The following is a 27311-nucleotide window of genomic DNA, read 5'->3' as shown; positions in this document are numbered from 1 at the left end:
AAGTCCCTGACACTGTGTCCCCGGCCTTGAGGGCAGTGGCCTGCTTACTTAGGAACTCCCTCAGCCGCCGCGTTCCCGAGCCGCCGCTGTCGCCCGGGACGATGATGCCGCGCCTGCAGCTGCTGCGCGCCTGGCCCCGCGGCCCCGCGCGTGTTCTAGGAGCCCCTAGTCGGCCCTTGAGTGCCGGCTCGGGGCCCGACGAGTACCTGCAGCACAGCATCGTGCCCACCATGCACTACCAGGATAGCCTGCCCAGGTGAGCCAAGCCTCCTGGCCCCCGCCGCAGGCCTGACTCCTGGCACTTCCGATTTGCACTGAACCCTTCCCTCCCTCCCGCGGACCTCCCGTCCTATAGGCAGCCAGGTTCCAGGGTTTGGAAAGACTGAGAATTCCCTGGCGTAGAAGACTCAGAAACCTTAAGGTCCCTTCCGCAATCTCTTGTCTACAAGTTTCATCTTGAGTCCTACTAACTTCCTGTCCATTGATCTTTCAGACAGCTATCCTGAGCCTCTCACACTTAACTACATTCCAACTCGGGAAGCAACTGATCCCCCTCAGGTCAGTTTCCACCTTCTTTGCTCATTGCTGAGACATCTCAGCCCACTCCTCTTCTAGTACTCTGCATCAGTTGTTGCAAGCACACCTTTATCATCCTAGAAACGTTTCTTTCTTTTTTTTAAACCTAGAAACTTTTCATCCCCACCAAACCTTCCTCAGCACCCCTTTCAGATGGCTCCCAATACCTCACCCAGACTACCTGATCTATCAGAACAGCCCTAATAAGTGTTCCTCTCCCCCATGGCCAGGACTTCCTTAAATCTGGCATCTAGTTTTCTCTTTGATCTCTCAGCTTTGATCTGGGTTGACAGAACTATTCCATTAATAGAAATTACCTTCATTCTAAGCCAAACCTAAACTGTCTTCTCTGCGCTTACTGTTTATTTCCCAAAGGAAGCTCTAAACCTGTCTCAAAAAATCCCTTCTCACTGTCCTTCTGGCCCAGTCACCAGGGATCCTCCTGTCCCGGAGCTGGAGGTCAGGGCTTCCTGCTCCATCTGGGAAAAGACAAACATTGTGCCAAGTATTATTCCCTGCTGTGGGGTTTGTGTTTTCATCCACATCCATAAGTTATTTAACTTATAAGTGTCAATGCCCACCATGCCTCAGCAAGAACACGCAGTGTGCAAACATGTTAAGACAAACTACAGTGAGGTGATCTGAATTCAGCATGAGGCTGGGAGATAGAAAGGGGGTGTTTGCAATTGTGGGGAGAAGGTGTAAACTGGCCTCTTCTGACAGCCTTTGTGAGCTGCACCAGTATGTAGGGGAAAGGTAAGGACTTGGGAGGGCCTGTTTTTATTTGCGGAGTCAGATGGTTCTGACTTTGAGGCAGGCCTGAGCCTCACCCAGGTTTAAGATCAGATGGACCTTTAGCAGTTTAGAATTGTGAGACTGTAAGAATCCCCAGGATAATTTAGTCCCATCCATAGCACAAACGTGTAAGATCCTGGAAGTAGAAACAGTAGGTCAGGTGTGTAGTGGCGAGTGCCTCTAATCTTAGCCCTTAGAGAGTGGAGACAGGCTGAGTTCAAGGCCAGTCTGACATATACAGTGAGTTCCAGGACAGCCAGAGGTATACTGAGAACCTGCCTTGGAAAAAATAAAAAGCCCACTGGACAAAACAAAAAGCACATTGCTACTGTACTGCCCTCCCCAAGGAGCAGCCAAATTTCCTGGTGCCTCATCTAAAAGTGGGGGCTAAATGAGATCTTTGTGTCAGCAATTCTGGGCTAGTAAAATATATTCTCTGACATTCATACTGATGTCACACTTGGCAGGGAGTCCTGACCTTGCTGTCCGGTAGAACTTGGTTTCAGATTCAGTATCTGCCACTAGAGCTGTAGTTTTGCACATTTAAAGAGCCACATTCACCTGTGAGGTAAATGGCAGCACAGAATCCTTTGGACGTTAGGAGGTACTTGTCAGGATGGGAAAATCATTGTCACTCTCTATTCTGCTCCCCTTATCACTGCCTCCTTTTAGCCACACTGGCCTCTGACTCTTCCTAGTAGGAGCCCTTGGATTATCATTTGCTTTGTTTGTTTGTTTAAGTGGTGTGGGCTTTGTTGTTCCTGTATATACTAATATGTATATATCTGGGTTCTACAGAAATGGCTCAGTGCTTAAGAGGGATTGCTACTATTCCAGAGGACCTGAGTTTGGCTCCCAGCACCCACATCGAACAGCTCCCAACTGCTTATAAGTCCAGCACCAGAGGGAGTATTTAGAATTAAACACACCCATATAAAACCCTTGTGCAGAGTTTGGCAGCGTTGGCATTCACAAGCACTGCGACTGGTAAACAGACATCTATTGCATGTCTACAGTGTACAAGAAGAGAATTGTTGCACTGTGAGAGCAACTTGATGTGTGAGCGAGGGAAGCCTTACAGAAGAAATGACTCTGAGCTGGAATTAGAGGAACAGCAGAGCCGCACACAGGAAAAGGCACCAGAAATAATGTTGTATGCAGAGGGTGAGAGGTTCATGCTAGGTGTTAGCACAGTTTCACCATTTGGGCCTTGCTGAAATTGGGCTGGAATGTTGAGCCTTATGGGGAGTCATATTAAATCTATAGTTGATCCATAATAAATGCCAGTTATCTATTGCTTTTCTTTTAATCACTTCCAGTGACAGCAGGTGTTCAAAACATAATGGGCAGATTCTGTAGAATACACCTGTGGGAGGCAAGAGAGGAGTTTACCTGGCCACTAGGGTAACAGAAACTAACTAATTTGTGAGCCCCAAAGGCATGTCGTTCAGGCCAGTCTTCTTGACTTCCAGAATAACTTTATTCCTGAGTGACTCTTGTGAACACTATGCCAGTTATAACTAGGTCCTGTAGACAGGGAAGGCACGTCAGCTGTGTTCTTACAGGATGAAAGCCACAGTCCCTGCTGTTGGGAGGCTGACCAGGTATGAAAGCAGGTGACTCAGTGGCTTACCCAGGAGGTAAATCTGCTTAGCATTTTCCTTTCGCCTTTATTAGGGCAACCGACTATCAGATGGGGGCAGGGTGGAACGGGAAAGCACACGTGGTCGAGATGAAATTGCTACGAGTGTCTCTCCAGACTGGCTCTACCTCTTCTGAGGCCTGGTGACTCACCCATAGGAGCCAAAGGAGCTGCTGTACACTGGCAGCCACTTCTGGTGTTTCTGAGCAACGCGGAGGAAACCAGGGCGGTACACAGAGACCAGAGTGCCCTCCATCATGATCTTGTTACTGGGAGAATGGTTGGTGGTGCTCTATAAAAAGAGGATTGCTATAAGGGTCTTTACATGTTGCAGAAAAGTCCAGTTAAACTGGCCCAAGCACTCACACAGGCTCCCAGAATCCACATGATGCTGCTTTGCCTTCCTGCTGACCTCTTCATTTGTGCGACTTCATTCTCAAGCAGGTTTCCTCCCCAGGGCTGCAGAGAGGGAGCCAACACCTGAGGCATAGCTTACACCCAGATCTCTTGGTAACCAAAGCTAATGAAGATTGCCCATTGCTAGAAATTGCAAGACAGTCTGCCTCATTGGTTTTCACTGGGTCTCCTAAGAGCTGACCAGGAGGCCATAAGCCCACATTCAGGGTGGTGTTTCCCACCTTACTTAATTGACTAAGAGAATTCCTCACAGGCATGCCTGTAGGCCAGCTCAACCCAGACAATTTCTCATTGAAATCACTCCCTTGTGATTCTAGAATGTATCAGGTTGACAATTAAAAACAGCCATTACATAAGATGGTAGTCTGGGCTGGCTGGTCTGCTAACTGTAAGCATCTCCATCTCCAGCTACATGTAGGGCTAGGGTTACACCTATGCTGCCACACCTAGTTTTTTTTTTTTTTTAATAAAGTGGGTTATGGGGGCTCATGCTTGTTGAGCAAGCATTTTATTGACTGAGCCATCTTCCAGTCCAGAATTCACTGTTTTCAAGTATATAATTTTTAGTGTACTAGTAGCATTGTGCAACCTTCATCACTGTGGAATTCATTTCATCATCCTTCCCCCCTCAAACCCTGCTTTTAATTAGACACATCCGATCCTGCCTGGCACCCACTGTAATCCTTGATCTTCCTTCTGGAGGGTGACTTAATGTTTGAACTCAAGATTATTTGATGTCAACATTTGTACATTCTCCAGCATGCCATATTATTTCTAAAGAGAATAAGCACAGTTGGCAAGATCATTGTCAGGATTCAGGCATTATGCTGGCCTGCCGCTGTCACCTGGCAGAAAACACTCAGCAGTACCCTGGTCAGCCTAGGGTTCCATGTCTAACTTAGCCTCCATGCAGGTGGAAAGGACCCTTTAAAAGAACCCCCACACCTCCTCCTCCTCCTGAAGGGGTAAACAGAAACTTTTCCTGTCTCCCTCTTTCCTTCCATCCTCTCTCTGTCTCTGTGTTTCTTTATCTCTTTATCCCTCTGCTTTCCCTTTTTAATAAAACTTCTCACTTAAGCTCTGTCTGCCTGGCATGTTTGTTTTGTCTGTCCCTTGCCTGCCATGGAATCTGCCAGGGTCCCCCATGTACTTTATTATAATGATCATGCTGCCTCCAATTTCACTCTTACTACTTGCTTGGAGGAATCTGTAAAGGTGAAATGGTCCAACTAGAGTAATAAACTGTTGGAATATATACAGTCCTGAGAAGACCCGGATGTTTCAATTGAGGGGAGACCGGAGAAACATAGATGATGTTGTCAAAACCTATGGGAAAAGGGAAGAGAGTTTCTAACTGTATCTTCTGTATGATGACAGTTTCAAGCTATGTTAATGGTCTCACAGTCTGGTGAGGAGAAAAATAAGTTAAGAGCTCCCACTAAACTAAAAAAATGAAGTTTTGTGTGTGTGTGTGTGTGTGTGTGTGTGTGTGTGTGTGTGTGTGTGTGTACATGCATGTGCTGTATGGGCATTCCTGTGCTGTGGTGGATGTGTGGAGGTCAGAGGATAAATTGTAGGTTCTCTTTCACCATGTGGGTCCCTGGGGATCAAACCCAGGTTATCATTAGGCTCGGCAGTAAATGCCTTCTCTCACTGAGCTCTCTTGCTGATTCCTGTTGTTAAATTTGACCGAGGAAAAGCCGGGAGAGTAGGTTTTTCTTCTTGGGAGTGGGCCATTATTGAGAGAGTAATTTATTATAATAGTGTTTGAACTGGCATAGTTGCTCACCCCTGTAACCTCAGCACTTGGAGGAGCCAAGGCAGGAGGATTGCCATGAGTTCTAGGTCAACCTGGGTTTTATAGCATGACTTTGTCCCAAACAACAATGAAACAAGAATTTGGTCTTTAAAAAACTATTCTTATTTTATGTGTATTGGTATAAATGCCTCAGATCCCACAGAACCAGAGCTACGACAGTTTTAAATTTCCATGTTGGGTGTTGGAATTTGAATCCAGGTCCTCTGGAAGAACCGTCAGTGTTCTTAACCATTGAGCTACCTCTCCAGCCCCAAGTTTGGCCTTTTTGTGGCCCTTGTGATACTACTTTTCTGTCATGCTGTGGTAACCAGATGATTTCAAGAGTCTAGCCTTCTGCCAGATGAGATGGCCCACACCTTTAATCCCAGCACTTGGAAGGCAGAGGCAGAAGGCAGAGGCAGGTGGATCTCTGTGAGTTCTAAGCCACATGGTGAGTCCCTAAATAATAAGTAAATAAAGTCTAGCCTTCTTACATTCCCCAGCCTTCAGAGCCAAGAAGTTGCTTTGTAAATGATGTCACCTTGTATTCTAACAGCATAAAACAGACTAAGGCTGAGTAGGAGAGACAATAATAAGCTAATTCATCCAACATAAGCTTATCAAAAGCCTTCCCTGTATTGGCCCATGTACCAGTAATGATCAGAGAAGAAATTCTACAGGAAGAATTATGAGTGGAAAGGGCCTTCTCTATAAGATGCCATCTTCATGGCTTCTTACCCATCACTATCACGCCAGCGCCTGGAAACGGGCTCTGACAGGAGTGTTTATGCAGCATAGAAGATGCTACAATTCAGTGTCATCCCAGGAGCTCTCCTGCAGTGAGCCCAAACAAGTCTCTCCTTTAAGTTATTTAGCTTAGGACTTTAGCCACAGCAACAAAAAAACTCCCACGTTATGCAATTAGTAACTCAAAACAAAGTCATTGCCCTAAAATGTCCTTATTTCACTGAAGAAAGTTCAGTCAGACCAGAACTGATCTGAGGAGTGTTTGTAACAAACGACTGCTGGCTCTGATTTAGAATTTTCCTAAAAGAAGGACACACTTTTCTTAATACCCTTGGTGTTATATAATTAATAAATTTTGTGATTATGAGGTAGCTGAGGTGGTATTTGGAACTCTCTGTGTAATCCAGTGCTTGAAAGGGGGTAGGTGGGGTTAAAGTGTCCAGAAGGGTTACTTGGAGTATTTAAGTTCATAATGGCTATAAATAATTGTTGTCATTTTTATTATCAAGTTGTAGATAAACGTGCATTTAAAAATAAGTGGGTGCAGTGTAGTATATCATAAAATGAGCTATCCTTTGTGGATAATGGTTCAGATTTCCTGAGTGACTGATGCAGTTCAGTATTTTAATAGAAACATGTAACTGTTGATTTCATCTTGGTGTAAGTAAAGTAAGCTATTATTGTGTTAATACTAGGGTCTGTATTTTTCAATAAAACCATTGAAATTGTAGAGAAGAGGCCATACTGTCCTCTCTTCATTTCACTGTTGGACCAGTATCCTCACCATCATAGCCACAATGGGGGAATCTACTGCTAGCCAATAAGGCAGTAGTGGGTGGCCTTTCTGTTGTTTGGGCACCTAGGGCTCCCTGGAGATTCCTGATTGGATGCTGGTGCTGGGCCTGGTGTAGTGGTCAGTTACCACCTTTCAGTGTATGTAGCCTCCATATTGAGCTGAGACAGGGATTCTCTGTGTAGCCCTGGCTGTCCTAGAACTCTCTATGTGGTCCAGGCTGGCCTTGAACTCAAATGTGTTTGCCTCCCAGGTGCTGGGATTAAAAGCATGGGCCATTATACCCAGCTTTGTTTCAGTCTTGTGCGATTGTTTTGTAACGTGCACAAGAGTGTTTTAGAAGTAAAGCTTTGTTTCTTTGTGTCCCGGGTGGTAGAGAATGTATGTTCAGTCAAAGGATAGGCTTCAGTGCTTGCTGTGCAGTTAGCAGTTACTGTTGCTGTGCCAGGGAACAGGAATTCTGGGAGGGCCTCTGCTTTCCCATTTTGAATCTATTGTTATCATTACAATAGCAGGGCGGTAGTGATACAAGCCCTTAACCCCAGCATTCAGGAGGCAGAGGCAGGTGGATCTCTGTGAGTTCTAGGTCAGCCTGGTCTACAGAGCAAGTTCTAGGACAGGCTCCAAAGCTACAGAGAAAAACTGTCTCAACAAAACAAAACAAACAAACAAAAACAACCAACCAAACAAAAAATGTATTATAATTTTACTTAGATTAAACTTAACCATTAATGCAGTAGTAAAGTCATCAATTCTGATTTATATATATATATACATATATATATATATAAAATATATATATATATTGTTCTATCTGTATACATGCTTACACGCCAGAAAAAGGCATCAGACCTCATTATAGATGGTTGTAAGCCACCATGTGGTTGCTGGGAATTGAACTCAGGACCTCTGGAAAAGTAGCCTGTGTTCTTAAACTGCTGAGCCATCTCTCCAGCCCAGTTCTGATTGTTACTACTCATTTATTTACTATGGTGCTAGAAATCAATGTAGGACCTCATGATTGCTAAGGAAGAGCTCTTCCAATGACCTGTATCCCATGGGGCCTGTCCATCAGTTCTGTCTTGTTCACTGGATTTTCCTCTTTGTTTGTTTTTAAGGGGAATTAATTACTCAGTAGTTGGTTTACTAGTTTGCCTTGTAAAGCTTCTTGGTGTCTTCCCATACTGTCAGCTTCACACTGACCTTTCTTTCTCCCCAGGCTGCCCATCCCCAAACTTGAAGACACCATGAGGAGATACCTCAGTGCACAGAAACCTCTCCTGGATGACAGCCAGTTCAGGTAAACATTGAGAATCCTGGGAACCATTGCTAGTAGGTAGGGTTCAAGGGAGGCTAGCAAGTAGTGGTTACAGATCACACTTAAAGGGATATCTGTGGCCCGACAAGACATCCAGAACCTAGAACTTGGTTTATATATTTGCAAATTCAGGAATTTGTCTTCATTCACAAAAGACTAATCAAGCTGGGGTGAAAGCCCCTCTAACTAGACTCGGCAGGAGGTAATTTATAAGACTGTGCAGCATGTTTGTTTGTCCTTTACCTTGGAAGGTATGTCTGCAAAGCCAGCTGGTACTAGTCATATACAAGAGGCCTGTGCCCCGGAGAGGAAGGTCCATAAAGGATTATATGGCAGACCAGAGCCTGCTTGCTGAAAATGTTGACCAGATTAGACATTGGACCCCAAACATGCCCTTTTAGAACCTCAGTGAAGGGATCAGACCCTCATCTAGCCCCCTGCTTTGGCAGCCATAACAGGCTGCAGAAAAGACCCAGCAAGAGGTAGACCTCTGACTCAGCAACATGTGCTGAGCTTCTGATCTTGCCAGGAAGCCAGATACCCTCCATGTGGCAAGGAACCAATCAGTAGTTGGCAGGCTCTGGAATGCAGAGCATAGCAACTGCCCTGGGAGGGCCTTTAGACCATAGCAACCATTCCTGCAGGTGCAGTTGACCAATCAACACAAGACAGATCCCCAGCCCAGAGGTGTACCAATCCTGAAACTGTTGCTATGCAGCTATCAGAACCCCAGGCACTCCCCTTGCTCTACCCCAATATATTCCCTGCCCCACGGTCCCTCCAGGTTCTGCTCTGCCCACTGTGGCAGCCACATGGAGGGCCTGAGTTAATATAGTTAACTCATTAATAAATTAAGACTCTTTGCTTTTGTATCAGATTGGGACTCTTGGTGATTTGGGGATTCAGAATTTGGGCACAGAATCAGAATGTAACCTTATATGGAAACCAGGTTGTTGAAGATGTAATTAGTTTAGATGAGGTTCTTCTGGGATTGGGGAAGTCCCTAATCCAACAGGACTGATGTCTGTTTTATAAGAAAAGTCAGTATAGCCATGAAGGACTCAGGTAGATATTAAGTGTTGTGTCCACAAGCCAAGAACACCAAGGATTGTTCCCAACACCAGAAACCAAGAGAAGGGAATGGAGCAAATTCTGGTCTGCAGACCTTGGTTTTGTGTTTTTAGCCTCCAGGACTCCTAGAGAATAAAACCCTGTGGTTTTGTGTTTGTTTGTTGTTGTTAAGGGTCTTTGTACATAGCACTGGCTGTCCGGAACTCACTGTGTAGACCAGGCTGGCCTTGAACTCATAGGGGGCTGCCTGCCTCTGTCTCAAAGGCATATGGCCCTATCATGTGTGGTAAAAAAATCTTGTTGTTTTGAGCTATATTGGGTTTGTGGTACTTGTTAGAATATTCTTAGGATACCAGCATAGCAGGGACTCTGAAGAGAACTTTGGGTATTGTCTGAGTGTGGATGGCATCAAAGCCTTATAGCCTAGTATGATTGGTGCTGTTTCCCATACTGGGAAGTTTCTGTACAGTTTACTAGTTTTGTTATTAGAGTCACAGAGTCCTTCACTGCACAGTGAAAGAAACAGATGAGCTATTCATAGTCGAGCCTCTGCTATGACTTCCAGTTACTGCATCATGTTTTCTACTATCCGAAGTCCTTAGCTTTGTGGCTTTTAATTCCTCAAGATGGCATTATTATATCTCTTTTATGCATGTAGAAACTGATACCTGGAGAGATTAGGTAATCTCTCCAAAGTCACCCAGTTTGAATGTTGGCAGAGCTGGGATTCAAACTTGGTTCCTTCTGACCCCAAAGCTATTCTCCATGCCAAACAGACTCCTCATGGACAGGTGGCTTTGTGAGGTGTATTTTGAAAGGAAGAATATTGGCTCAGGACCCTCAAGGCCAGGTTCTTAGCACCAAGGATTTTATTTGTCCCAGAGGAACATAGGGCAGGGAATAAGAGACTAAGGCAGGAGATACAGGATAAGGGAGAAGGGGAAGGGACAGGAGTGTTTGTCCTGGAGGGACAAAGGACTGTCTCTGTATAGAGAGGAGATTGATGTGGCACATAGGAAAATGGCCATTTATAAAGGTAAAGGGGAAACCCTGTTAGGATGAAGTATTTAATATTAATTGAGCATCTTAACTAGGTGAGCCAAAGGAGGCTTTTAATTGCTGGACTTCAGTACTTTGATAGCTGGACCTTGGTAGCCAGCCTCAGGAAGAGGAAGTGGACAAATAAGGGGACAGACCTTGAAGACTAGCTTTAGGAATGAGCTCTAACAGTTTTTTTTTTTAGCAAGGCAGAGGGGATGGGAGGGGAAGGACAAAGGCTTGCCAGAGCCACAGGCTCAAGTGGACCAGTGTCCCTTCACTTTTGATCTTCCTAGGTCCCTAGGTGTATTTATCTCAGGCTGACCTGTATTCCTTTCTTCAGGTACTTCCTGATCTTATTCCCAGGTTCTGGGATACACTGGCCAGGAACCTGAGAATCATGTACCTCACTCTGTTTTTCCTCTTTTCTTGAAGGAAAACAGAAGCATTTTGTAAGAGTTTTGAAAATGGCATCGGGAAGGAACTGCATGAGCACCTGCTTGCTCAGGACAAGAAGAATAAGCACACCAGCTACATCTCAGGTAGGTTGGTGGGCAGGCTCCATCATTCCCCAGAGGCATCTTCTCAGCTCCCCCCTTCCTGAAGTACAGGGAGGGAGGCCCTGTGAATCCCTATGTTTAGGAAGGTGTGTGCTGGCATCCACACCCAAGACCAGTGACTTGCTTTCACTGTACATAGACAGAATTTTAAATTGGTTCTTCTGCCAGTCCTGTTGTCTTGAGTGTCATTCTGTTCCTTCACTGGCCTAAGTGCCCTGCGAAGTCCCTTCTCACATGCATCTCTGATGCAATTCATGCTTCAGCCAACCTGCCTGCATCTGGCTTCCTGAACTCTGTCAGGTTTTGTCCATGTTTTCATTTGCATTTTGTTACTGGCGGATACTTCATTTGTGATCCAGGTAGAGCAGTTGGTGTATGAAACCCGGTTTTCTTCGTCTTCTGTTTAGAGTTGGTACTGTCTACCCCTGTTCTTACACTTTTTTAATTTAAGTGTTTTGGCTTTTTTTTTTTAATTAAAAAAATGTTTTATTGGCTGTGTGGTAGTAGTGCATCACCCATGTGAGGGAGTTCACAACTGCTTGTAACTCCAGTTCCAGGGGATCCAACCCCTTCTTCTGGCCTCTGGGGGTCCCTGCACACATATGGTGTACATCCATGAATACAGACTGACATACATATACATTTTTTTAAAAAATCAAATTGTGCTATAAGACTTGACTATTGATTCATTTATTGACACAGGATGGCATGGTGTAGCCCAAGCTGGCCTTGGACTTATGATCCCCCTGCCTCTGCCTCTTGGGGATGGGATAGGACGACCATATCCAGATTTAATTTTGTGGGTCCTTATACCTCTTAAATTATGTACTTATATTATACCCTTTTATTTTACTTTAGGCTATCTCTTGACATCTCATTAACAAAGATTAGACTCTAGCAGTCTTTTTACACACACATGCCCCCATACCCTCATTTGCACAATATAGTTACAATTTTGGTCAACTCTGTCTAGTGTTCATACTGGCATGATCCTATACATGCTGTTGTTGACTGAGTCATGTGGTCCACTAAGATTGTTTTCCTTTACCAGCTTCTCATTTTCTCTGGTTAATAATGATCTCTTCCTTTAGTTTTCTCCCCCCCTCCAGCCCCCACATTTCATTTTGGTTTCTTGATATAGGGTTTCTCAGTGTAGCCCTGGCTGTCATGGAACTCATTCTGTAGACCAGGCTGGCCTCGAGCTCAGAGAGATTTACCTGCCTCTGCCTCCCGAATGCTGGGATTAAAGGTGTGCACCACCACAGCAGCAACAGCAAATTTAATTTTCTTCATGGTGTCTCTTCTAGGACTTCTAGATTGTTCTAGTCAGATCTGTGAACTCTTGGCCTGTGGTGAAGCTGCTCTCTAGGCCTCCCTTTTGTTTTCATTCTTGGCCATCAGCCATGGCATCGCTTCAGCCTTTCCTTGTGTTGGGACTGTGGTCTCTTGGACTTCATGTTTTCCCCTCTTGGCTTCTCCTTCACTGTTTTCAGAGCACTTTGCCTTCTGAGAGCAGAATACAGGAAGCAAAGCCTTAGAGCTGCTGGAATACTTGACTGATGGACACAGGTTGACTGGGTTTTTGGAAGAAATATTCCATTGTCTTTTATCGTCCATTGTTGTTGACAAGTCTGAAAGTTTTCAGAACTTCGTTTTTGTTCCCAGTGTTCTGAAATTTCATTTAATGTGTTTTGGTATATGTCCATTCCCACTCATTTTTTCTGTCACAGACTGAAACCTTCGATGGAAATTCATGTCCTTCTGTTTTGGGATAGTGTGTTGATTTATTTCATTTCTTCCCATCTATTTAAAAACTTTTTTTCTCTTTCTGTGCTGATTTGGATGTACATGTTCTGAGCCTGGCCCTCTCATTTTTATTTGTTTGTTCTACCGTCTTGCAAATTCATTTCATGTCTCAGCTTTCCAATTGAATTTGTCATTCCTGGTCCCTGCCCTCCACTTCTCCCTCTGCGCCGGGGCTCTTCTTCACATGCTCATGCAAATGCCATAGGACAACGTGTAGGAGTTGCGTCTCTACTACAATATGGCTCCAACTCAGGCTATTGGGCTTGGCAGCAAGTGGCCTTGCCAAGCCCTTGGTGAAGATTCCTTGTTTAAAGTTTATTTTCAGATATTTTTAAGTTTTCTACTCTTATCATAATCTCTTTCCTCCAAAGTCCCTTTCCCTTTGTTTTGCCTTTTTAGATGCTGCATCATCCTTCCTCACTGTCTTACAGATGAGTGAGATGTTCTCTGGGAGGGGCTGGTCAGTTTTAGACTTTACAGTTTTGAAGTTGGGTTCAGCTGTTGCCTTGTGTGCTCTAGTGGTCGTGTCTTACTACATTCCCTAGGAAGGTGTTCCTAGTAACGCTGTCACTGGTCACAGTGTAGAGAGGTGGGGTAGAAAGGTCTATGAGCTCAGTTGTGTGTCTCCCAGCTTATCTTGACCATGATTGAGAGAACAAAGCCTGTATTATGCAAGAGTGGTTGGCAAGGATGTGATCATACCATTTCAGACAGGTCCTCGGAAGGTCTGCTGTGTATACTAGATTGTTTCTTGTCTTCGAGTCTTGAGATGTACTTGCTTGCATCTGTTTTGGGCATTACCAGATGTCTAGATACTTTCACACTTACAGTCTGGGATTTTTGTAATCCTAACTACCCAGAAGGCTGAAGAATTGAAAATTTGAGACAGCTGTAGCAACAGAGAGACCCTGTCTAGGGCCATAAAAAAGATACACATTTAATAACAGGTTCTTTTTTCTTTTTTTAACCTTGTTGGTTTATTGAGACAAAGTTTCTCTGTGTAGCCCTGGCTGTCCTAGAACTAGCTCTGTAGGGCAGGCTGGCTTCAGACTTGCAGAGATCCACTTGCCTCTGCCTCCTAAGTGCTCTAATTAAAGGCATGTGCCACCATTGTCTAGCTAGAAGTTGTTTTTGAGGGTGTGGGAATAGAGCTCACATGTAGGGCTTGTGGGTTCAAAAGGCATAACAGAAGCCAGGCATGGTTGCATACACCTTTAATCCCAGCACTTGGGAGGCAGAGGCAGGCAGATCTCTGTAAATTCAAGGCCAGCCTGGTCTACATAGTGAGTTCCAGAACAGCTAGGGCTATGTCTCAAATAGATAGGTAGGTACAGAACAGTTAGGGCTATGTAGACAGACCCTGTCTCAAACAAACAAAGAAACAAACAAAAAACAAACAAACAAAAAAACCCCAAATAGGCTCAGCAGAGCCTTATCTAGATTACGTGTATCCGTAAAAGAAATGAGAACGGGACTGGAGAGTTGGCTCAGCTGTTAAGAGCACTGGCTGCTCTTCCAGAGAACTTAGGTTCAATTCCCAGCACCCACATAGCAGCTCACAACTGACTGTAATTCCAGTTCCAGGAGATCTGAAACCCTCATACCAATGTACATAAAGTAAAATTAAATAAGTTATTTAAAAAAACCAAGAACATATTCCCACACAAAAACTTGTGTATAAAGGTTCGAAGGAATACCATGCTTAGCTAAGTGTGGAAAAGAACCCATTAACTGATGAATGGATAAACAAATGCACTATATTCATATGGTGGAGCATGCTCAGTAGTAAAAAGAGAAGAACCGATGGAGCTTCGACCAGGTGACCCTCAGACAGTTACAGAGAGTACCAGAGTCCAGATGCCTAAGCGCATGTGTTGTGTGACCCTGCTAATATAGCACAGACTGTTGCCTATCCAAATACAGTCACCCTCCCACCTGAGCTGGAATTCTTTCCTTTCTTAAATTTTGGTTTTAGGGATTGCATTAACCTTTCATGCTTTCTCCTTTTTAGGCCCCTGGTTTGAAATGTATTTAGCTGCTCGAGACTCCATTGTTTTAAACTTTAATCCATTTATGGCATTCAATCCAGACCCAAAGTCTGAGTATAATGACCAGCTCACCCGGGCGACCAACATGACTGTTTCTGCTGTCCGGTTTCTGAAGACACTTCGGGCTGGCCTTCTAGAGCCAGAAGTGTTCCACTTGAACCCTGCCAAAAGTGACACCAATGCTTTCAAAAGACTCATACGCTTTGTTCCTTCGTCTCTGTCCTGGTATGGAGCCTACCTGGTCAATGCGTATCCCCTGGATATGTCCCAGTATTTTCGGCTTTTCAATTCAACTCGTATACCCAAACCCAGCCGTGATGAACTCTTTACTGATGCCAAGGCCAGACACCTCTTGGTACTAAGGAAAGGAAATTTCTATGTCTTTGATGTCCTCGATCAAGATGGGAACATCGTGAGCCCTTCAGAAATTCAGGCGCATCTAAAGTACATTCTCTCAGACAACAGCCCTGTGCCTGAGTTCCCCCTGGCATATCTGACCAGTGAGAACCGAGATGTCTGGGCAGAACTTAGACAGAAGCTGGTGCATGGTGGCAACGAGGAAACCCTGAGGAAAGTGGACTCTGCTGTCTTCTGCCTCTGCCTAGATGACTTCCCGATGAAGGACATTGTCCACTTGTCCCACACCATGCTGCATGGTGATGGCACAAACCGCTGGTTTGATAAGTCCTTTAACCTCATTGTGGCCAAGGATGGCACTGCCGCGGTCCACTTTGAGCATGCATGGGGGGATGGTGTAGCGGTGCTTAGGTTTTTCAACGAGGTGTTCAGAGACAGCACTCAGACCCCTGCCATCACTCCCCAGAGCCAGCCAGCCGCCACCAACTCCTCTGTGTCTGTGCAGAAACTCAGCTTTAAGCTGAGCGACGCTTTAAAGGCTGGCATCACCACCGCTAAGGAAAGGTTTGATGCCACCATGAAAACCCTCACCATTGACTCCATTCAGTTTCAGAGAGGCGGCAAGGAATTCTTGAAGAAACAGAAGCTGAGCCCCGATGCGGTGGCCCAGCTGGCCTTCCAGATGGCTTTCCTGCGACAGTATGACCAGACAGTGGCTACCTATGAGTCCTGCAGCACTGCCGCCTTCAAGCACGGCCGCACTGAGACCGTCCGACCAGCCTCCATCTTCACTAAGAGATGTTCCGAGGCGTTTGTCAAGGAGCCCTCCAAGCACAGTGTGGGCGAGCTTCAACACATGATGGCTGAGTGCTCCAAATACCATGGCCAGCTGACCAAAGAAGCAGCGATGGGTGAGGCCTGGGTGGGGAGAGCACCGTGGGTCTTGTTGCCCTCTGTGGTATTCTACCCACATCTGATTCCTACCCATCCACACTTAGTTTAATTCACTTCCCAACTCCCAAAATGTATTTTTTCCCCCTACCCTAGCCATGTCTGAACAGCCATAGCAGCCACTAGGGATCAGAATCTACGTAGATATGGGGACTTCTTCCCCATTTCATGTGACTTTCAGCTGTGACAAATCATTTGTTTTGTTGTTGCTGTTTGGTTTTCCCCCATCCTTTATTGGTCATGGGCACACTTTTGGCAGTTTAGGGTTTCTAAGCCTGCCCCTCTAACTTGTCCTCAGCTGCAGTGTTTGCTCTCTATAAATACGTCATTTCAGAAGCGCATCACTTTTTTTTTTTAAGATTTATTTATTTTATGTATATGAGTGCTCTCTCTGCATGTAGGCCTGCCTGCCGTAAGAGGACATCAGACCCCATTACTAATGGTTGTGAGCTACCATGTGGGTGCTGGGAATTGAACACAGGACCCCTGGAAGAGCAGCCAGTGCTCTTAACTGCTGAGCCATCTTTACAGCCCCTCATCACAATTTTAAGGGTCATTTTAATTTAACCCCTCGTGATAGAATTCAAGACCTGGGGAGGATCTCATAGCCCAGTCCTGTTGTGTAGCACTTAATAGAGCCCTGGAACTAAGAGGTACTCAAGACATCTAGTCACTCCTTCTCCAGGTTGAAGTTAGGAAGCTAAGCCACTGGCCCAGTGTTACACAACAAGGCTGAGATTAGAACCCTGGGTGGATGATTTTTCCACTTTTTTCCACCCAGCCAGTCTTTTACACATGCTCTTCGACTTCTACATCCTCCCCCCTCCCCCCTGCATGCACGTGTATTGTTGAGGAATGAACCGTGTGTGTGTGTGTGTGTGTGTGTGTGTGTGTGTCTGTGTGTCTGTGTGTGTGTGTCTGTGTGTGTGTGTGTGTGTTTGTTAAGGAATGAACCCAGTTGAGGAATGGACCGTGTGTGTGTGTCTGTGTGTGTCTGTGTGTATTTGTTGTTAAGGAATGAACCCAGGGCCTTACCCATTGAGCCTTGTGTTCAGTTGTGAAGTTCATTGTTCTCTTCACGGCTCTTCTCATACCATCTTGACTCTGATTGACTCATTCAGTTTTTGTTTGCTCAATTTTTTTAAGGACTATTATTTTATATGTATGAGTGTTTTGCCTACATATATGCATGTGCACCATGCACATTCCTGATGTCCTGATGAGCCACCATGTGGGTTCTGAGAATTGAACGTGGGTCATTTGCAAGAGCAACAAATTCTCGGCTGGGCCAATTCTCCAGCCCTTGTTTGTTTTTTGAAACAGGGTGGTGTCTCTATGTATTCCTGGCTGTCCTGGAACTTGCTATGTATACCAGTCTGGCCTTGAACTCACAGAGGTCCTCCTGCCTTCTGAGTGTTGGAGTATTAAAGGTGTATGCCACCATGCATGGCCTTTTATTTGTTTTTAATACATGGTTTTTACCATATTGTCCATGCCATCCTTTGTTAGGAGTAAGGTTTTTCCTGCCAGCCTGGACCCACTGTGGCACCAGCCCCAAATAACACACCGAGACTCTGTATTTGATATAATGCTGTTGGCCAGGTACTAATTTCTTATCAGCTAGCTCTGTCTTAATAATTAACCCATTTCTATTAATCTGAGTATTTTCATGTGGTCTCATCTTACCGGAGAGAGGGGCTGGACCTCTGTTGTTTCCATTCTCTCCATGCTGACCCCTCCTTCCTACTTCCTCTTTCCTCCTTTCTCCTAGTCCCTCCTATCTTTCTTTCCTATTGGCGACAGTGCTTTGTTCATTAACCAATAAGAGAAACATATTTACAGAATGACATCTCCCATCAATCCTTGAACTTGTAATCCTCCTGCCTCAGTTTCCAAAGTTCTATGATTACAGGCATGTACCCAATCACATTAGGCTCATGTTTAAACCATCTGATGACAGCTGAGAATATAGTTTTTAGGCATTCTGGAGTGACCTGCCCCATGGTGAGTTGGAGACAGGCATGCAGGAGTAGAAAAGGCCCCTTTTCCACGTTTGTGTGAAATGGTTCCTACAGTGGTTGGGGGGGTGGTTGCTTACACCCTCTTCACTGGGGAGAGCCTGAGACTTTGACTTTCCATTTTGTCTCTGACAGGCCAGGGCTTTGACCGACACTTGTTTGCTCTACGGCATCTGGCAGTAGCCAGAGGGGTCACTCTACCAGAGCTTTACCTGGATCCTGCATACAAGTGGATAAACCACAACATCCTGTCCACAAGCACTCTAAACAGCCCAGCAGTGAGCCTTGGCGGCTTTGCCCCTGTGGTCCCTGATGGCTTTGGCATTGCATATGCTGTTCATGATGACTGGATAGGCTGCAATGTCTCCTCCTACTCAGGACGCAACCCCGGTGAGTTTCTCCGCTGTGTCCACAAGTGCTTAGAGGACATGTTCGACACCTTAGAAGGCAAAGCCATCAAACCTTAGCTTCTTGGTGGATGAAAAGCCTCCATTCTTTCTTATTGTGAACAAGGATGTCTGTCTGTGTAGCCTGTAGGCACTATTCTGTACCTAACAAAACTAGCCCTGGGGTGCTCAACTAGCCAGTGCTGCAGGCGTGAGTGGGAAGATTCCAGCTGAAGATAATGAGAGGTTGCCCTTTGTTCAGGAGCTAGGGTTTGGAAAACTAACTCATGTTTATTTATTGTTTAAACGGAAATAAAACTCTGTTGTTGCTTGGAGATATGATTCCTTTTTTTATCCCTCACCGTGTTTCCTAGTTCCCCAAAGAACTTTCCAACAGCATGATCAGGTAGCATAGTGGTAACCTTTGGTCCCAAGCCTCGAGGTGGCATGGGCCCTGTTTGTCTGTAAGCTAGCCCCAATCTCTGGGATGCAGTCTGTTTGAAAGCACTCCTTCCCAAGGCAAGGACTAATCTGCTTGCTTCTGGCAAGCCAGCCACAATAGAAGCTCTTCATATGGGTTGGAAGGCTACTTCATTTTATTCTTTTCTAGCCAGATGAGAAATTCCAGTTTTGGGGTTTTTTGTTTGTTTGTTTTTTTGATTTCTCTGTGTAGCCTTGGCTGTCCTGGAACTCACTCTGTAGACCAGGCTGGCCTCAGACTTAACAGAGATCTGTCTGCCTCTGCCTCCCAAGTGCTAGGATTAAAGGTGTTTGCCACCACTGCCCATCGAGAAATTCAGCTTTTTAAAGAGGGTTTTGAAACTGTGTGTCTGTTTGTGTGTCTGCATGTGGATATGTGCATGTGAGTGCAGGTGTGTGCAGAGGCCAGAGACATCAGATCCCTAGGAACCGGAATGGTTATGAGCTGCCTGATATGGGTACAAGGGACTGAACTTGGGTCCCCTCGAAAAACAGTACATGTTCTTAACCTTTGAGCTATTTCTTCAGCCCAGGAGTTCAGTTCTATTAGGCAGGTGCTTCCCTGACTGAAGCCTATGTGCTAATTAGGACTTTAGGTAGCAACACATGTATATATTTTGTAGTAGTGAACATATCTACTGAGGGAAATGAGCACTAACTTTTTTTTCTACTTCCATTTGTTAGGGTGCTGCTGCTGTAACATGAAAGAGGAGACATTTGCATGCTCTCTCTCTCTCTCTGTGTGTTTGTAAGGATGGATTTTTGTCTGCATATATTCTTACTGTTTCCAGTGGCATCCTACTGAGTTCTTGATGGAGTTGAGATTTGAATTCTGATATAGGTCCCTCACAGATCACTTTTAATTCATTCCTTCATTCAATCCTCTTTCTCGTTTTTTACAGTGAGAGAAGGATTAGCTGTAACTTGGGTAAAGTCCCGGGTATATGGGTGCTCTGCATTGCCTGCTGCGATGTCTGCCAATTCTTATCCGTTCTCTAGGGAGCTTCTGACTCCATTTGAATAGCAAGTTTCCTGTAGCATTGCTGATTAAGACTGATGCTCCCTCTGAATCGTGCAAGGCTGAAAATTACACTTAATGACTGAACTTGGGGTGCACACTGATCATCACAGTGCCCAGTGTCACTCCCTACCCTTTCTCCTTGTCTTAGACTCATGATAAAATAGTGGCTTGGATGGTGTAGTCATAGTTTTTCTTGTCATCGTGATAAAAAGCAACTTAAGCAAAGATTTATTTTTGCTCACAGTTTGAAAGGGTATGGTCCATCATGGTGACTGGGGTGCCATAGTGGAGATGGGCCAGAAAGTTGAGACCAGGGAAGACTGGGATGGGTGGGGGGTGGAGCTCCATCAGTGCAGCTACAGGGACACCCTGATCTCCTCTGGGTAAAGCTTTCCAGGTGTGGCCAGTTGGAGAAGTGCCCATCCATGTAAGTTACCCCTTGAGTTTATTTTCATTAGGAAGCCTAATAAACTCGTTAGTTCTCAGTGAACTTTGGTGGAATTGTGCTTCAGTTTGTCATTGGAACCTAAGGAGAAGGTTCAGAGAGAATGATGGAGGGTTGTGAAAAGCTAAGTTAGTGTCTCCATCTATGCTACTGTACCCAGCGTGGATGTGCTGGTGCTGATGGAGTTGGGTTATCTCCTCAGCTCTGTAAGAGCTTATCATGCCCACCTCTCCCCTGGTTAAATCTCTGCCTTTTGCACAGCTGCATCTCACAGGGTGATATCTAGACCATAGTGAGTGTTGCGCGGAACCTCATTAGACTGCTTAGCATCACAGTCACACACAGCACTCATTAGTTACCCCATCTGTTCCCACCCTGTGGTTTGAATGAGTAATGTCCTCCGTTAGTGTCTGGCACTTGAATATTTGGTCCCTGTCACTGTCTTAGAGTTACTGTTGCTGTGAAGAGACCCCATGACTACAGCAACTCTGTTTTTTTTGTTGGTTTTTTGTTTGTTTGTTTGTTTTGTTTTGAGACAGGGTACCCTGTGTAGCTTTGGAGCCTGTCCTGGAACTAGCTCTTGTACACCAGGCTGGTCTTGAACTCACAAAGATCGGCCTGCCTCTTCTGCGATTAAAGGCATATGCCACCACCACCAGGTAACCACAGAAACACTTATAAAGGAAACTTTTAAATGGGGAGGCTCATTTACAGTTTCAGAGATTCAGTCTGTTATCATGACGGGGAGCATGGCAGCGTGCAGGCAGGTGTGGTGCTGGAGCAGAGAGTGTTGCGTCTTGACCAGAATGCAGCAGGAAGTCAACTGACTGTCACACTGAGTGGTATCCAGAGCACATGAAACCTCAAAGACACCCCACGCTGACACACTTCCTCCAGCAAGGCCATGTGCACACCAACAAAGCCACACTTCCTAATAGCGTTACTCCCCGTGTGATTATGGGGGCCAATTACATTCAAACTAACACAGTGCACTCCCTGGCCCCCATAAGCTTATAACAGTATCATAATGCAAAATGTGCTTAGTCTCAAAAGTCCTCATAGTCTATCATAGTCTCAACACTCCGAAGTTCAAAGTCTCTTCTGAGATTCATGTAATCTCTGAACTGTAATTAACTGTAAAAATAAAAAAAGCAGCTCACATACTTCCAACATATAATGGCACAGGATATATATTACCATCCCAAAATGTAGGGAAGGGACATATACCCTCAGTAGCTTTATCCCATAACTTCTTTCTTTATTCTTAACTCTAAACCTAGAACCATGTGGTCAAAGCTGCTAAGTTCTGCAGCTTGCTGGGGCTGGAACATGACCCCCTTATTCAATTACATCTTCATCAGCTTTCTGTCTTTCACTAAGCTTGGATTCACTCTCTGTACACCAGGCTGGCCCACCAGTCTCTGCCTCTGGAGTGCTGGGATTAAAGGCAGATCACCCAGATCTAAGCTTTTCTTTAGTTTCTTTCTATAAGTTGGTAATTTAGCTGGGAGGATCTTGCCTGAGGTCACCACTCTCTTTATTTAATTGCCTTTTTTAAAAAATGTGTTTTTAAATTTTGTATACATTGATGTTGTGCCTGCATGTATATCTGGGTTAGGGTGTTGAGTCCCTTGGAACTGGAGTTACAGGTCACTGTGAGTCATCATGTTGGTGCTGGGAATTGAACCTGGGTCCTCTGGTAGAACAATCAGTGCTCTTAACTGCTGAGCCATCTCTCCAATCCCTTATTCCATTTCTTAATCTGTATCTCCTTGAACACAGGATTTAGCTCTATTCCACTTCCTGGTGCTCGTTTTCTCCTCAAAACTGACTTTTTTTTTTTTTGTAATTTACCCTGTTCAGCTTGCTCCTTTTCTTTATAAATCTTAATTAGAGTTACCACTAATATCCACATGACAGAGTCTATACTGGCTGTTTTGAGATTTCTTCTGCCAATAGAATTAATCCAAAACTCTTCACTTTAGCCTCAGGTAAACTCTTTGGACAAGGGCAAAAGGCAGCTACTTTCTTCACCAAAATATCAGAAGAACAATCTCTAGGCAACATCCTAAAATTCTTCTCTGAAACCTCTTGAGTCAGGCCCCCGTGATTCAAATCACTTTTAGCACCACTGTCACATGCTCCTACTAGTGTGACCCACTAATGCTTAAAGCATTCCACTGCTTTCCAAACCCAAAGTACCGAAGTCCAGCTTCTTCCAAACTAACACATGATGAGGCCTATCCCAGCAATGCCCCAGTCCCTGGTACCAGCTGCTGTCAGTCCCTAATTGGTAGCACTGTTTGGGGACATTTAGGAGGATATGGTCTTGCTGAGGATCAGCTTTGGCAGGGGTGGGGTGGGGGGGAGGCCTTGCATACTTCTAGTTTACTCCCTTTGCTTCACGCTTATAGTTCAATATTTGAGTTCCCAGTATCCAGTTCCTGTCATTTGCTACTGTTTCCCTGCCCTGGTGAACTCTACCTCTCTGAAACAGGAGGCCAACGGAGACTTCATTAAGTTGTCTTGGTCACAGTGTTTTATCACAGCAACAGAAAAGGAACTGGTAGGATTCCCTGGTCTTGCCATTGTTGCATTTGATTGTGGCCTGAGGGCATTTCTGACTCCCAGGCACTTTGATTCACTCTGAGGCCACAGATCTTTCCTAATTGAACTATTGTGAATTCCCATCTGGCTCTAAATTTAATCTGCATCTATGGCTTTCTCCTTGTGTTAGATTTTCTTTCTGTTCTGAGCCCTTTCTCTAACTGGAAGATGGTGGGCCGGGAATCTGTTCTCATAGCTGCAGCCCCTCTCTAAGGAACACAGGCAAAGTTCCTTTTCGCTGTTTCCCACTTTAGGAAGCAGCAGGAGGCAGCTTGGGCAAAGTTTTTATCCTTACATTTGAAAACAGCCAGATTCTTCTAGCGTGTCAGAAGCAGCAGGGTGGCAGACCTTAGTTTGAACTTGATGCCAAGGAGGGCTGGCAGGCCTGAGTCAGGCTAGCTCCATCTGGAGGCTGCAGGGCACTGACAACTGGGGCCCTGGGCTGGTTCCAAGTGGGTATTGGGTGACTAGAGAACAGGGTAGCCTGTTTGCATTTCTCCTCTGTTTTTGTTTTGTTTTTCAAGACATTCTCTGTGTAGCCCTGGCTGTCCTGGAACTCACTCTATGGACTATGGACCAGGCTGACCTTGAATTTATGATCTGCCGGTGTCTGCCTCCTGAGTCCTGGGATTAAGGGCATACATGCCACTGTCCTGAACATGTTTGCACCTCTGGTCAGATCATTATTGTTTCCAGTCGCTTCAGTGTGCTGAACCCTGACCCTATGCTGAGCAGGCTGTCAGCACAGGCTCTAACCTTGCAGCAGCCTCGTAGGCAGCACCTCCTGTGGTGAAGGTGCATCCCATTCCTGTGGGAGCGCGACAGCTATACAATCTCCTGTGGGAGAGGCATAAAGTGGGCATGCACTGAAGCTAGGAAACTTGGGTTTTTAAGTTTTCCAGTGGGGAAGACTGGTTGAGGAGACACTGCAGCTAATAATGGCTTATGTGTCCCCACTCCCCACAGTCCTTAGTTTCCAAGTGTGTGAGCTCCTGTGTAATACCCATTTGAAGCATTTAATTTAGAGAAGCCCTTGGGACCTTGGAGGAACAATGCCAAGTGAATATGCACATGCACAAAAGGTGCCAGGAAACAAAACAAACCCAAATAATAAAATAATAATAATAATAATAAAATAAAATCCAATGCTGGGAGCCCTGCAACTTTCTGGAGGGCTGGCTTGAAAGCTAAAACTTCCCATACCCCCCAACGCCTGATTGACCCCCAAGGACCCACCAGTGAGAGGGCTCGCCCACTGGCTTACTGAGGAATCCCAACAATGTTGTATAGTAACTGCCACAGCCAGCCAAGCACAGCCCCTGGGTGTTTCTCCTCACACAGAAAAGTAGGGGAAAGACTGTTGTACACACAGCATGCAGCCCAACACACCACAACCTTCACAGTCACAAAAGCCACATTTACGCACAGGTCTAGCTTAGAGAATATGCTTTGTGGATAAAGACGGTACTTACAAAGCTGCTCAGGGCTAATTTAAGGGCAGACTGAGCACTTTTACTTAATGTCCAAGCAATAGCTGGTAGGGGCAGTGAGATGGCTCAGTGGGTGAAGGTGCTTGTCACCAACCTGATTTCGATTCCCAGGAGCCCACATGGTGGAAAGAAAATAAACTGTTGCAAGTCACCCTTTGTCCTCCACACATGCATCACGGCACGCCTTCCTCCCACACACAAATTTTTAAAAATGGACTAGTAAGATGGTGGTTCAGTGGGTAATGGTACTTGTTGTCAAGCCTGATGGCCTGAACTGGATCGCTAGAACCCTCATGGTGACGGAACCCACTCCTGCAAAGTGTCCCCTGACTTCCGCAGTCTGTTCCCACCTTGTCATCTCTCCAGGCTCCTGAAACTACCTTTTATTTACAGCTTGTACAGGGAGTGGGCCTGGTCGTTTGCACTGACCAGTGCAAACTCATCCAGTGACATACTCCAGAGCTGAAACTGTCCTCATTTTTCACAGGAAGAAAATAAGGTCCCCAGATGGGAGGCCCTTGCCCAGTATTTGCAGTGAGTCCAGTGACCCACTCCTCCCATTCACCTTGGCATCAAACACCATAGCTCACAAGCGCCAGTGCAGAGTGAAGTAGGGCTCCAACCTTGCCTCAATGAACATTTGTCCCTACACATACAGAGGTAATAATTAGCATGTTCATTTGCAACACCATCTGTCAATTTTTTTTTTCTTTTTACATCAATGGGTCTGTTTAACCTGTTTATTGATCTGTTTGGTTACCACGGAGCTAATACCATACTAGCTTAGTTGCCACTGCTCTGTATACCGTGGCATCTGGTACATAAGTCTTGTGTCCCAGGGATTTCACAACTGACTCAAGTTCCACTAAACAAACTGCAATTTCAATTAAATTTACAAACATAAATTTTCTGAAAAATGGGTGTCTGAACATCATATCATGCCTTTCTACCCATCATCATATCATAGGTCTTTAATGCTTCAGTGGAGCTTAAATTTCTTTAAGATTAATCCTAGTTACTTTGGGGGAGGGTTGTATTTTCTTGCTATTACATTTCTTTGTGGTCCTGGAGAGTGGCCCCAGGGATTTGTACATGCTATGCAAATACTCTGTCCCTGAGAGACACTCCAACCTATGTTGCTAATATTAGGCATCTTTTCTTGAATTATGTTTTGCTTGTTAATGTATTGAAGTGCCTTTGATTTCTGCATAGATCTTAAATCTAGCACCTGGCAACTCTTTTGGACTTTTCACTAAGTTCTTTGTTCTTTTATCACACTGATGGGACCCAGCACACTGGACAGAAGTAGTGACAGAGGAAGTCCTCATTACACCCTGACCTAGAGTGGAGCACTTAAGCGTTTCATCACTGAGTAAACAACACTCGCTCTTGGTTGTCTTCTAATTTTTAGTTAAGCTTTTTTTTTGTTTCTGCTTTTGTTAAATGGGTATTGAATGTTACCTGTTCTGTACAATATATTTTGTTTTTCCTTCACTTCTTAATGACTACTTGGGTTCCCTCACCTTCTAGAACCAAGAGATTCCTTTAGTATTTAATGTAATGAACTTACAACACACTGGGTGTATAAAGACTAGAAACAAGAAAGGCTACTTCCCAGTCCAGGGCTACCTACTTGCTTCCAGAATAAACTGTGGCTTGGGCCTAGTTGTGGGAGACTGCCTGAGGGAGGAGGGAAGCCCTGCCCCTGTCAGGTGCAGAAGTGTCAGAAGCAGGGAGCACAGGGGTCTTAGTAACACAACATGGTTGCCAGACTTGAAAGGAAGCAAAGTAGGCAGCTCCCTACGTTCTCAGATGTGGCCAGTTTTGCCAGGGGATGCCATGCCCTTTTCTACTCTCAGCAGTGGAAGAGCATGGACTAGAGCAGATGAGATGGCTCAGCAGTTAAGAGCATACACTGTTGCTGCAGAAGACCTGAGTTTGATCCCTAGGACCCACATTGGGTGGGCCATAGTCACAGCAGCCTATAACTACAGCTCCAGGGGACTTGACATCCTCTCCCGGACTCCAAAGGCATCTGCACTCACACACCTACACATAAATACACACAAGTGTACATAATTAAAAAAAAAATAAAATCTTTGTTTTTGCTCCTGGAGAATACTGGAGAAATAGAGTCTGTGTGACAGGTCTTCCAAATGGTGGGTTCCCAGGTTTGAAGGCACAAGCATCCTCACAGCCTAGTCCTGCACTGAACAATTCTGTTGTGAGGGGATCTTTGGTACATGAGACTTAGCAGGCCATGATTGCTGTCTTCGTTCCAAAGAGTTGTGTGGAAGCTGAACATACAGGTATGGCCACAGGGATAAGCCAGGACCAGGGAGAAGCGCGTCAGGGGTCACAGAGGCTGATTCCACACGAGGAAGAACTTCCATGCTGACTGACAGGAAGTACTCTATCACAGCAAATAAACAGAGACTGGCCACCAGCCAGGAATGTGGAGTGAAGGATGTGTGCCAGGAGTGGGCTGCTGATCCTGAGTGAGGTCTGAGGTGTGAAACAGCTTGGGTTTACTGGAGAGCCATGCTGATCAGGGAGTGTTTTAGTTTGGAGCTGCTGGGCTCACAGCATCATTCCACAGGCTTCTCTGCCCTTCACTGGCCTTCATGCCTTTGATCCTGTAGGTTGACCTGCCTATTTCCCAAGAGCTGGAGAGCCTTCATAAGCTGTGTGCTCCCGTGTATTTTGAAAATTGGATCAGGTGTAGAGTAGGAATTAGAAATCAAAGACCTCCAGAGTCCATTCTTATTTGTGGAGGGAATATTGCACGTACTAACTTCACACTCCAACAGGGGCTTTATTGTTGGGACTGAGAACCGTGACAAGCCCCAGCATGCAGACTGTGAGGGCTTGGTACAGGTGCTAGGAGGTCAGGGATGAGAAAGAAGTTCCATGGGGCTTGCTGCTCAGGGCACCTTTTCTCCTCTCA

The 27311-nt window shown here is 45.3% G+C and overlaps 1 protein-coding gene across 1 annotated transcript; it reads left to right on the top strand.

The window, feature by feature from the left end:
- The first annotated feature begins 7 nt into the window (after nucleotides 1-7).
- Cpt2 (carnitine palmitoyltransferase 2) lies at nucleotides 8-18656 on the top strand. Its single transcript, XM_051188402.1, has 5 exons — nucleotides 8-256; nucleotides 7988-8068; nucleotides 10631-10737; nucleotides 14573-15877; nucleotides 18071-18656. The coding sequence occupies exons 1-5, from the start codon at nucleotides 102-104 to the stop codon at nucleotides 18400-18402; spliced, it is 1980 nt and encodes a 659-aa protein (XP_051044359.1). The 5' UTR covers nucleotides 8-101; the 3' UTR covers nucleotides 18403-18656.
- Nucleotides 18657-27311: the final 8655 nt, after the last annotated feature.

This window comes from Phodopus roborovskii, unplaced genomic scaffold (assembly GCF_943737965.1).
Source record: "Phodopus roborovskii unplaced genomic scaffold, PHOROB, whole genome shotgun sequence".
NCBI lineage: Eukaryota > Metazoa > Chordata > Mammalia > Rodentia > Cricetidae > Phodopus > Phodopus roborovskii.
This window is presented reverse-complemented; position numbering and strand designations above follow the sequence as displayed.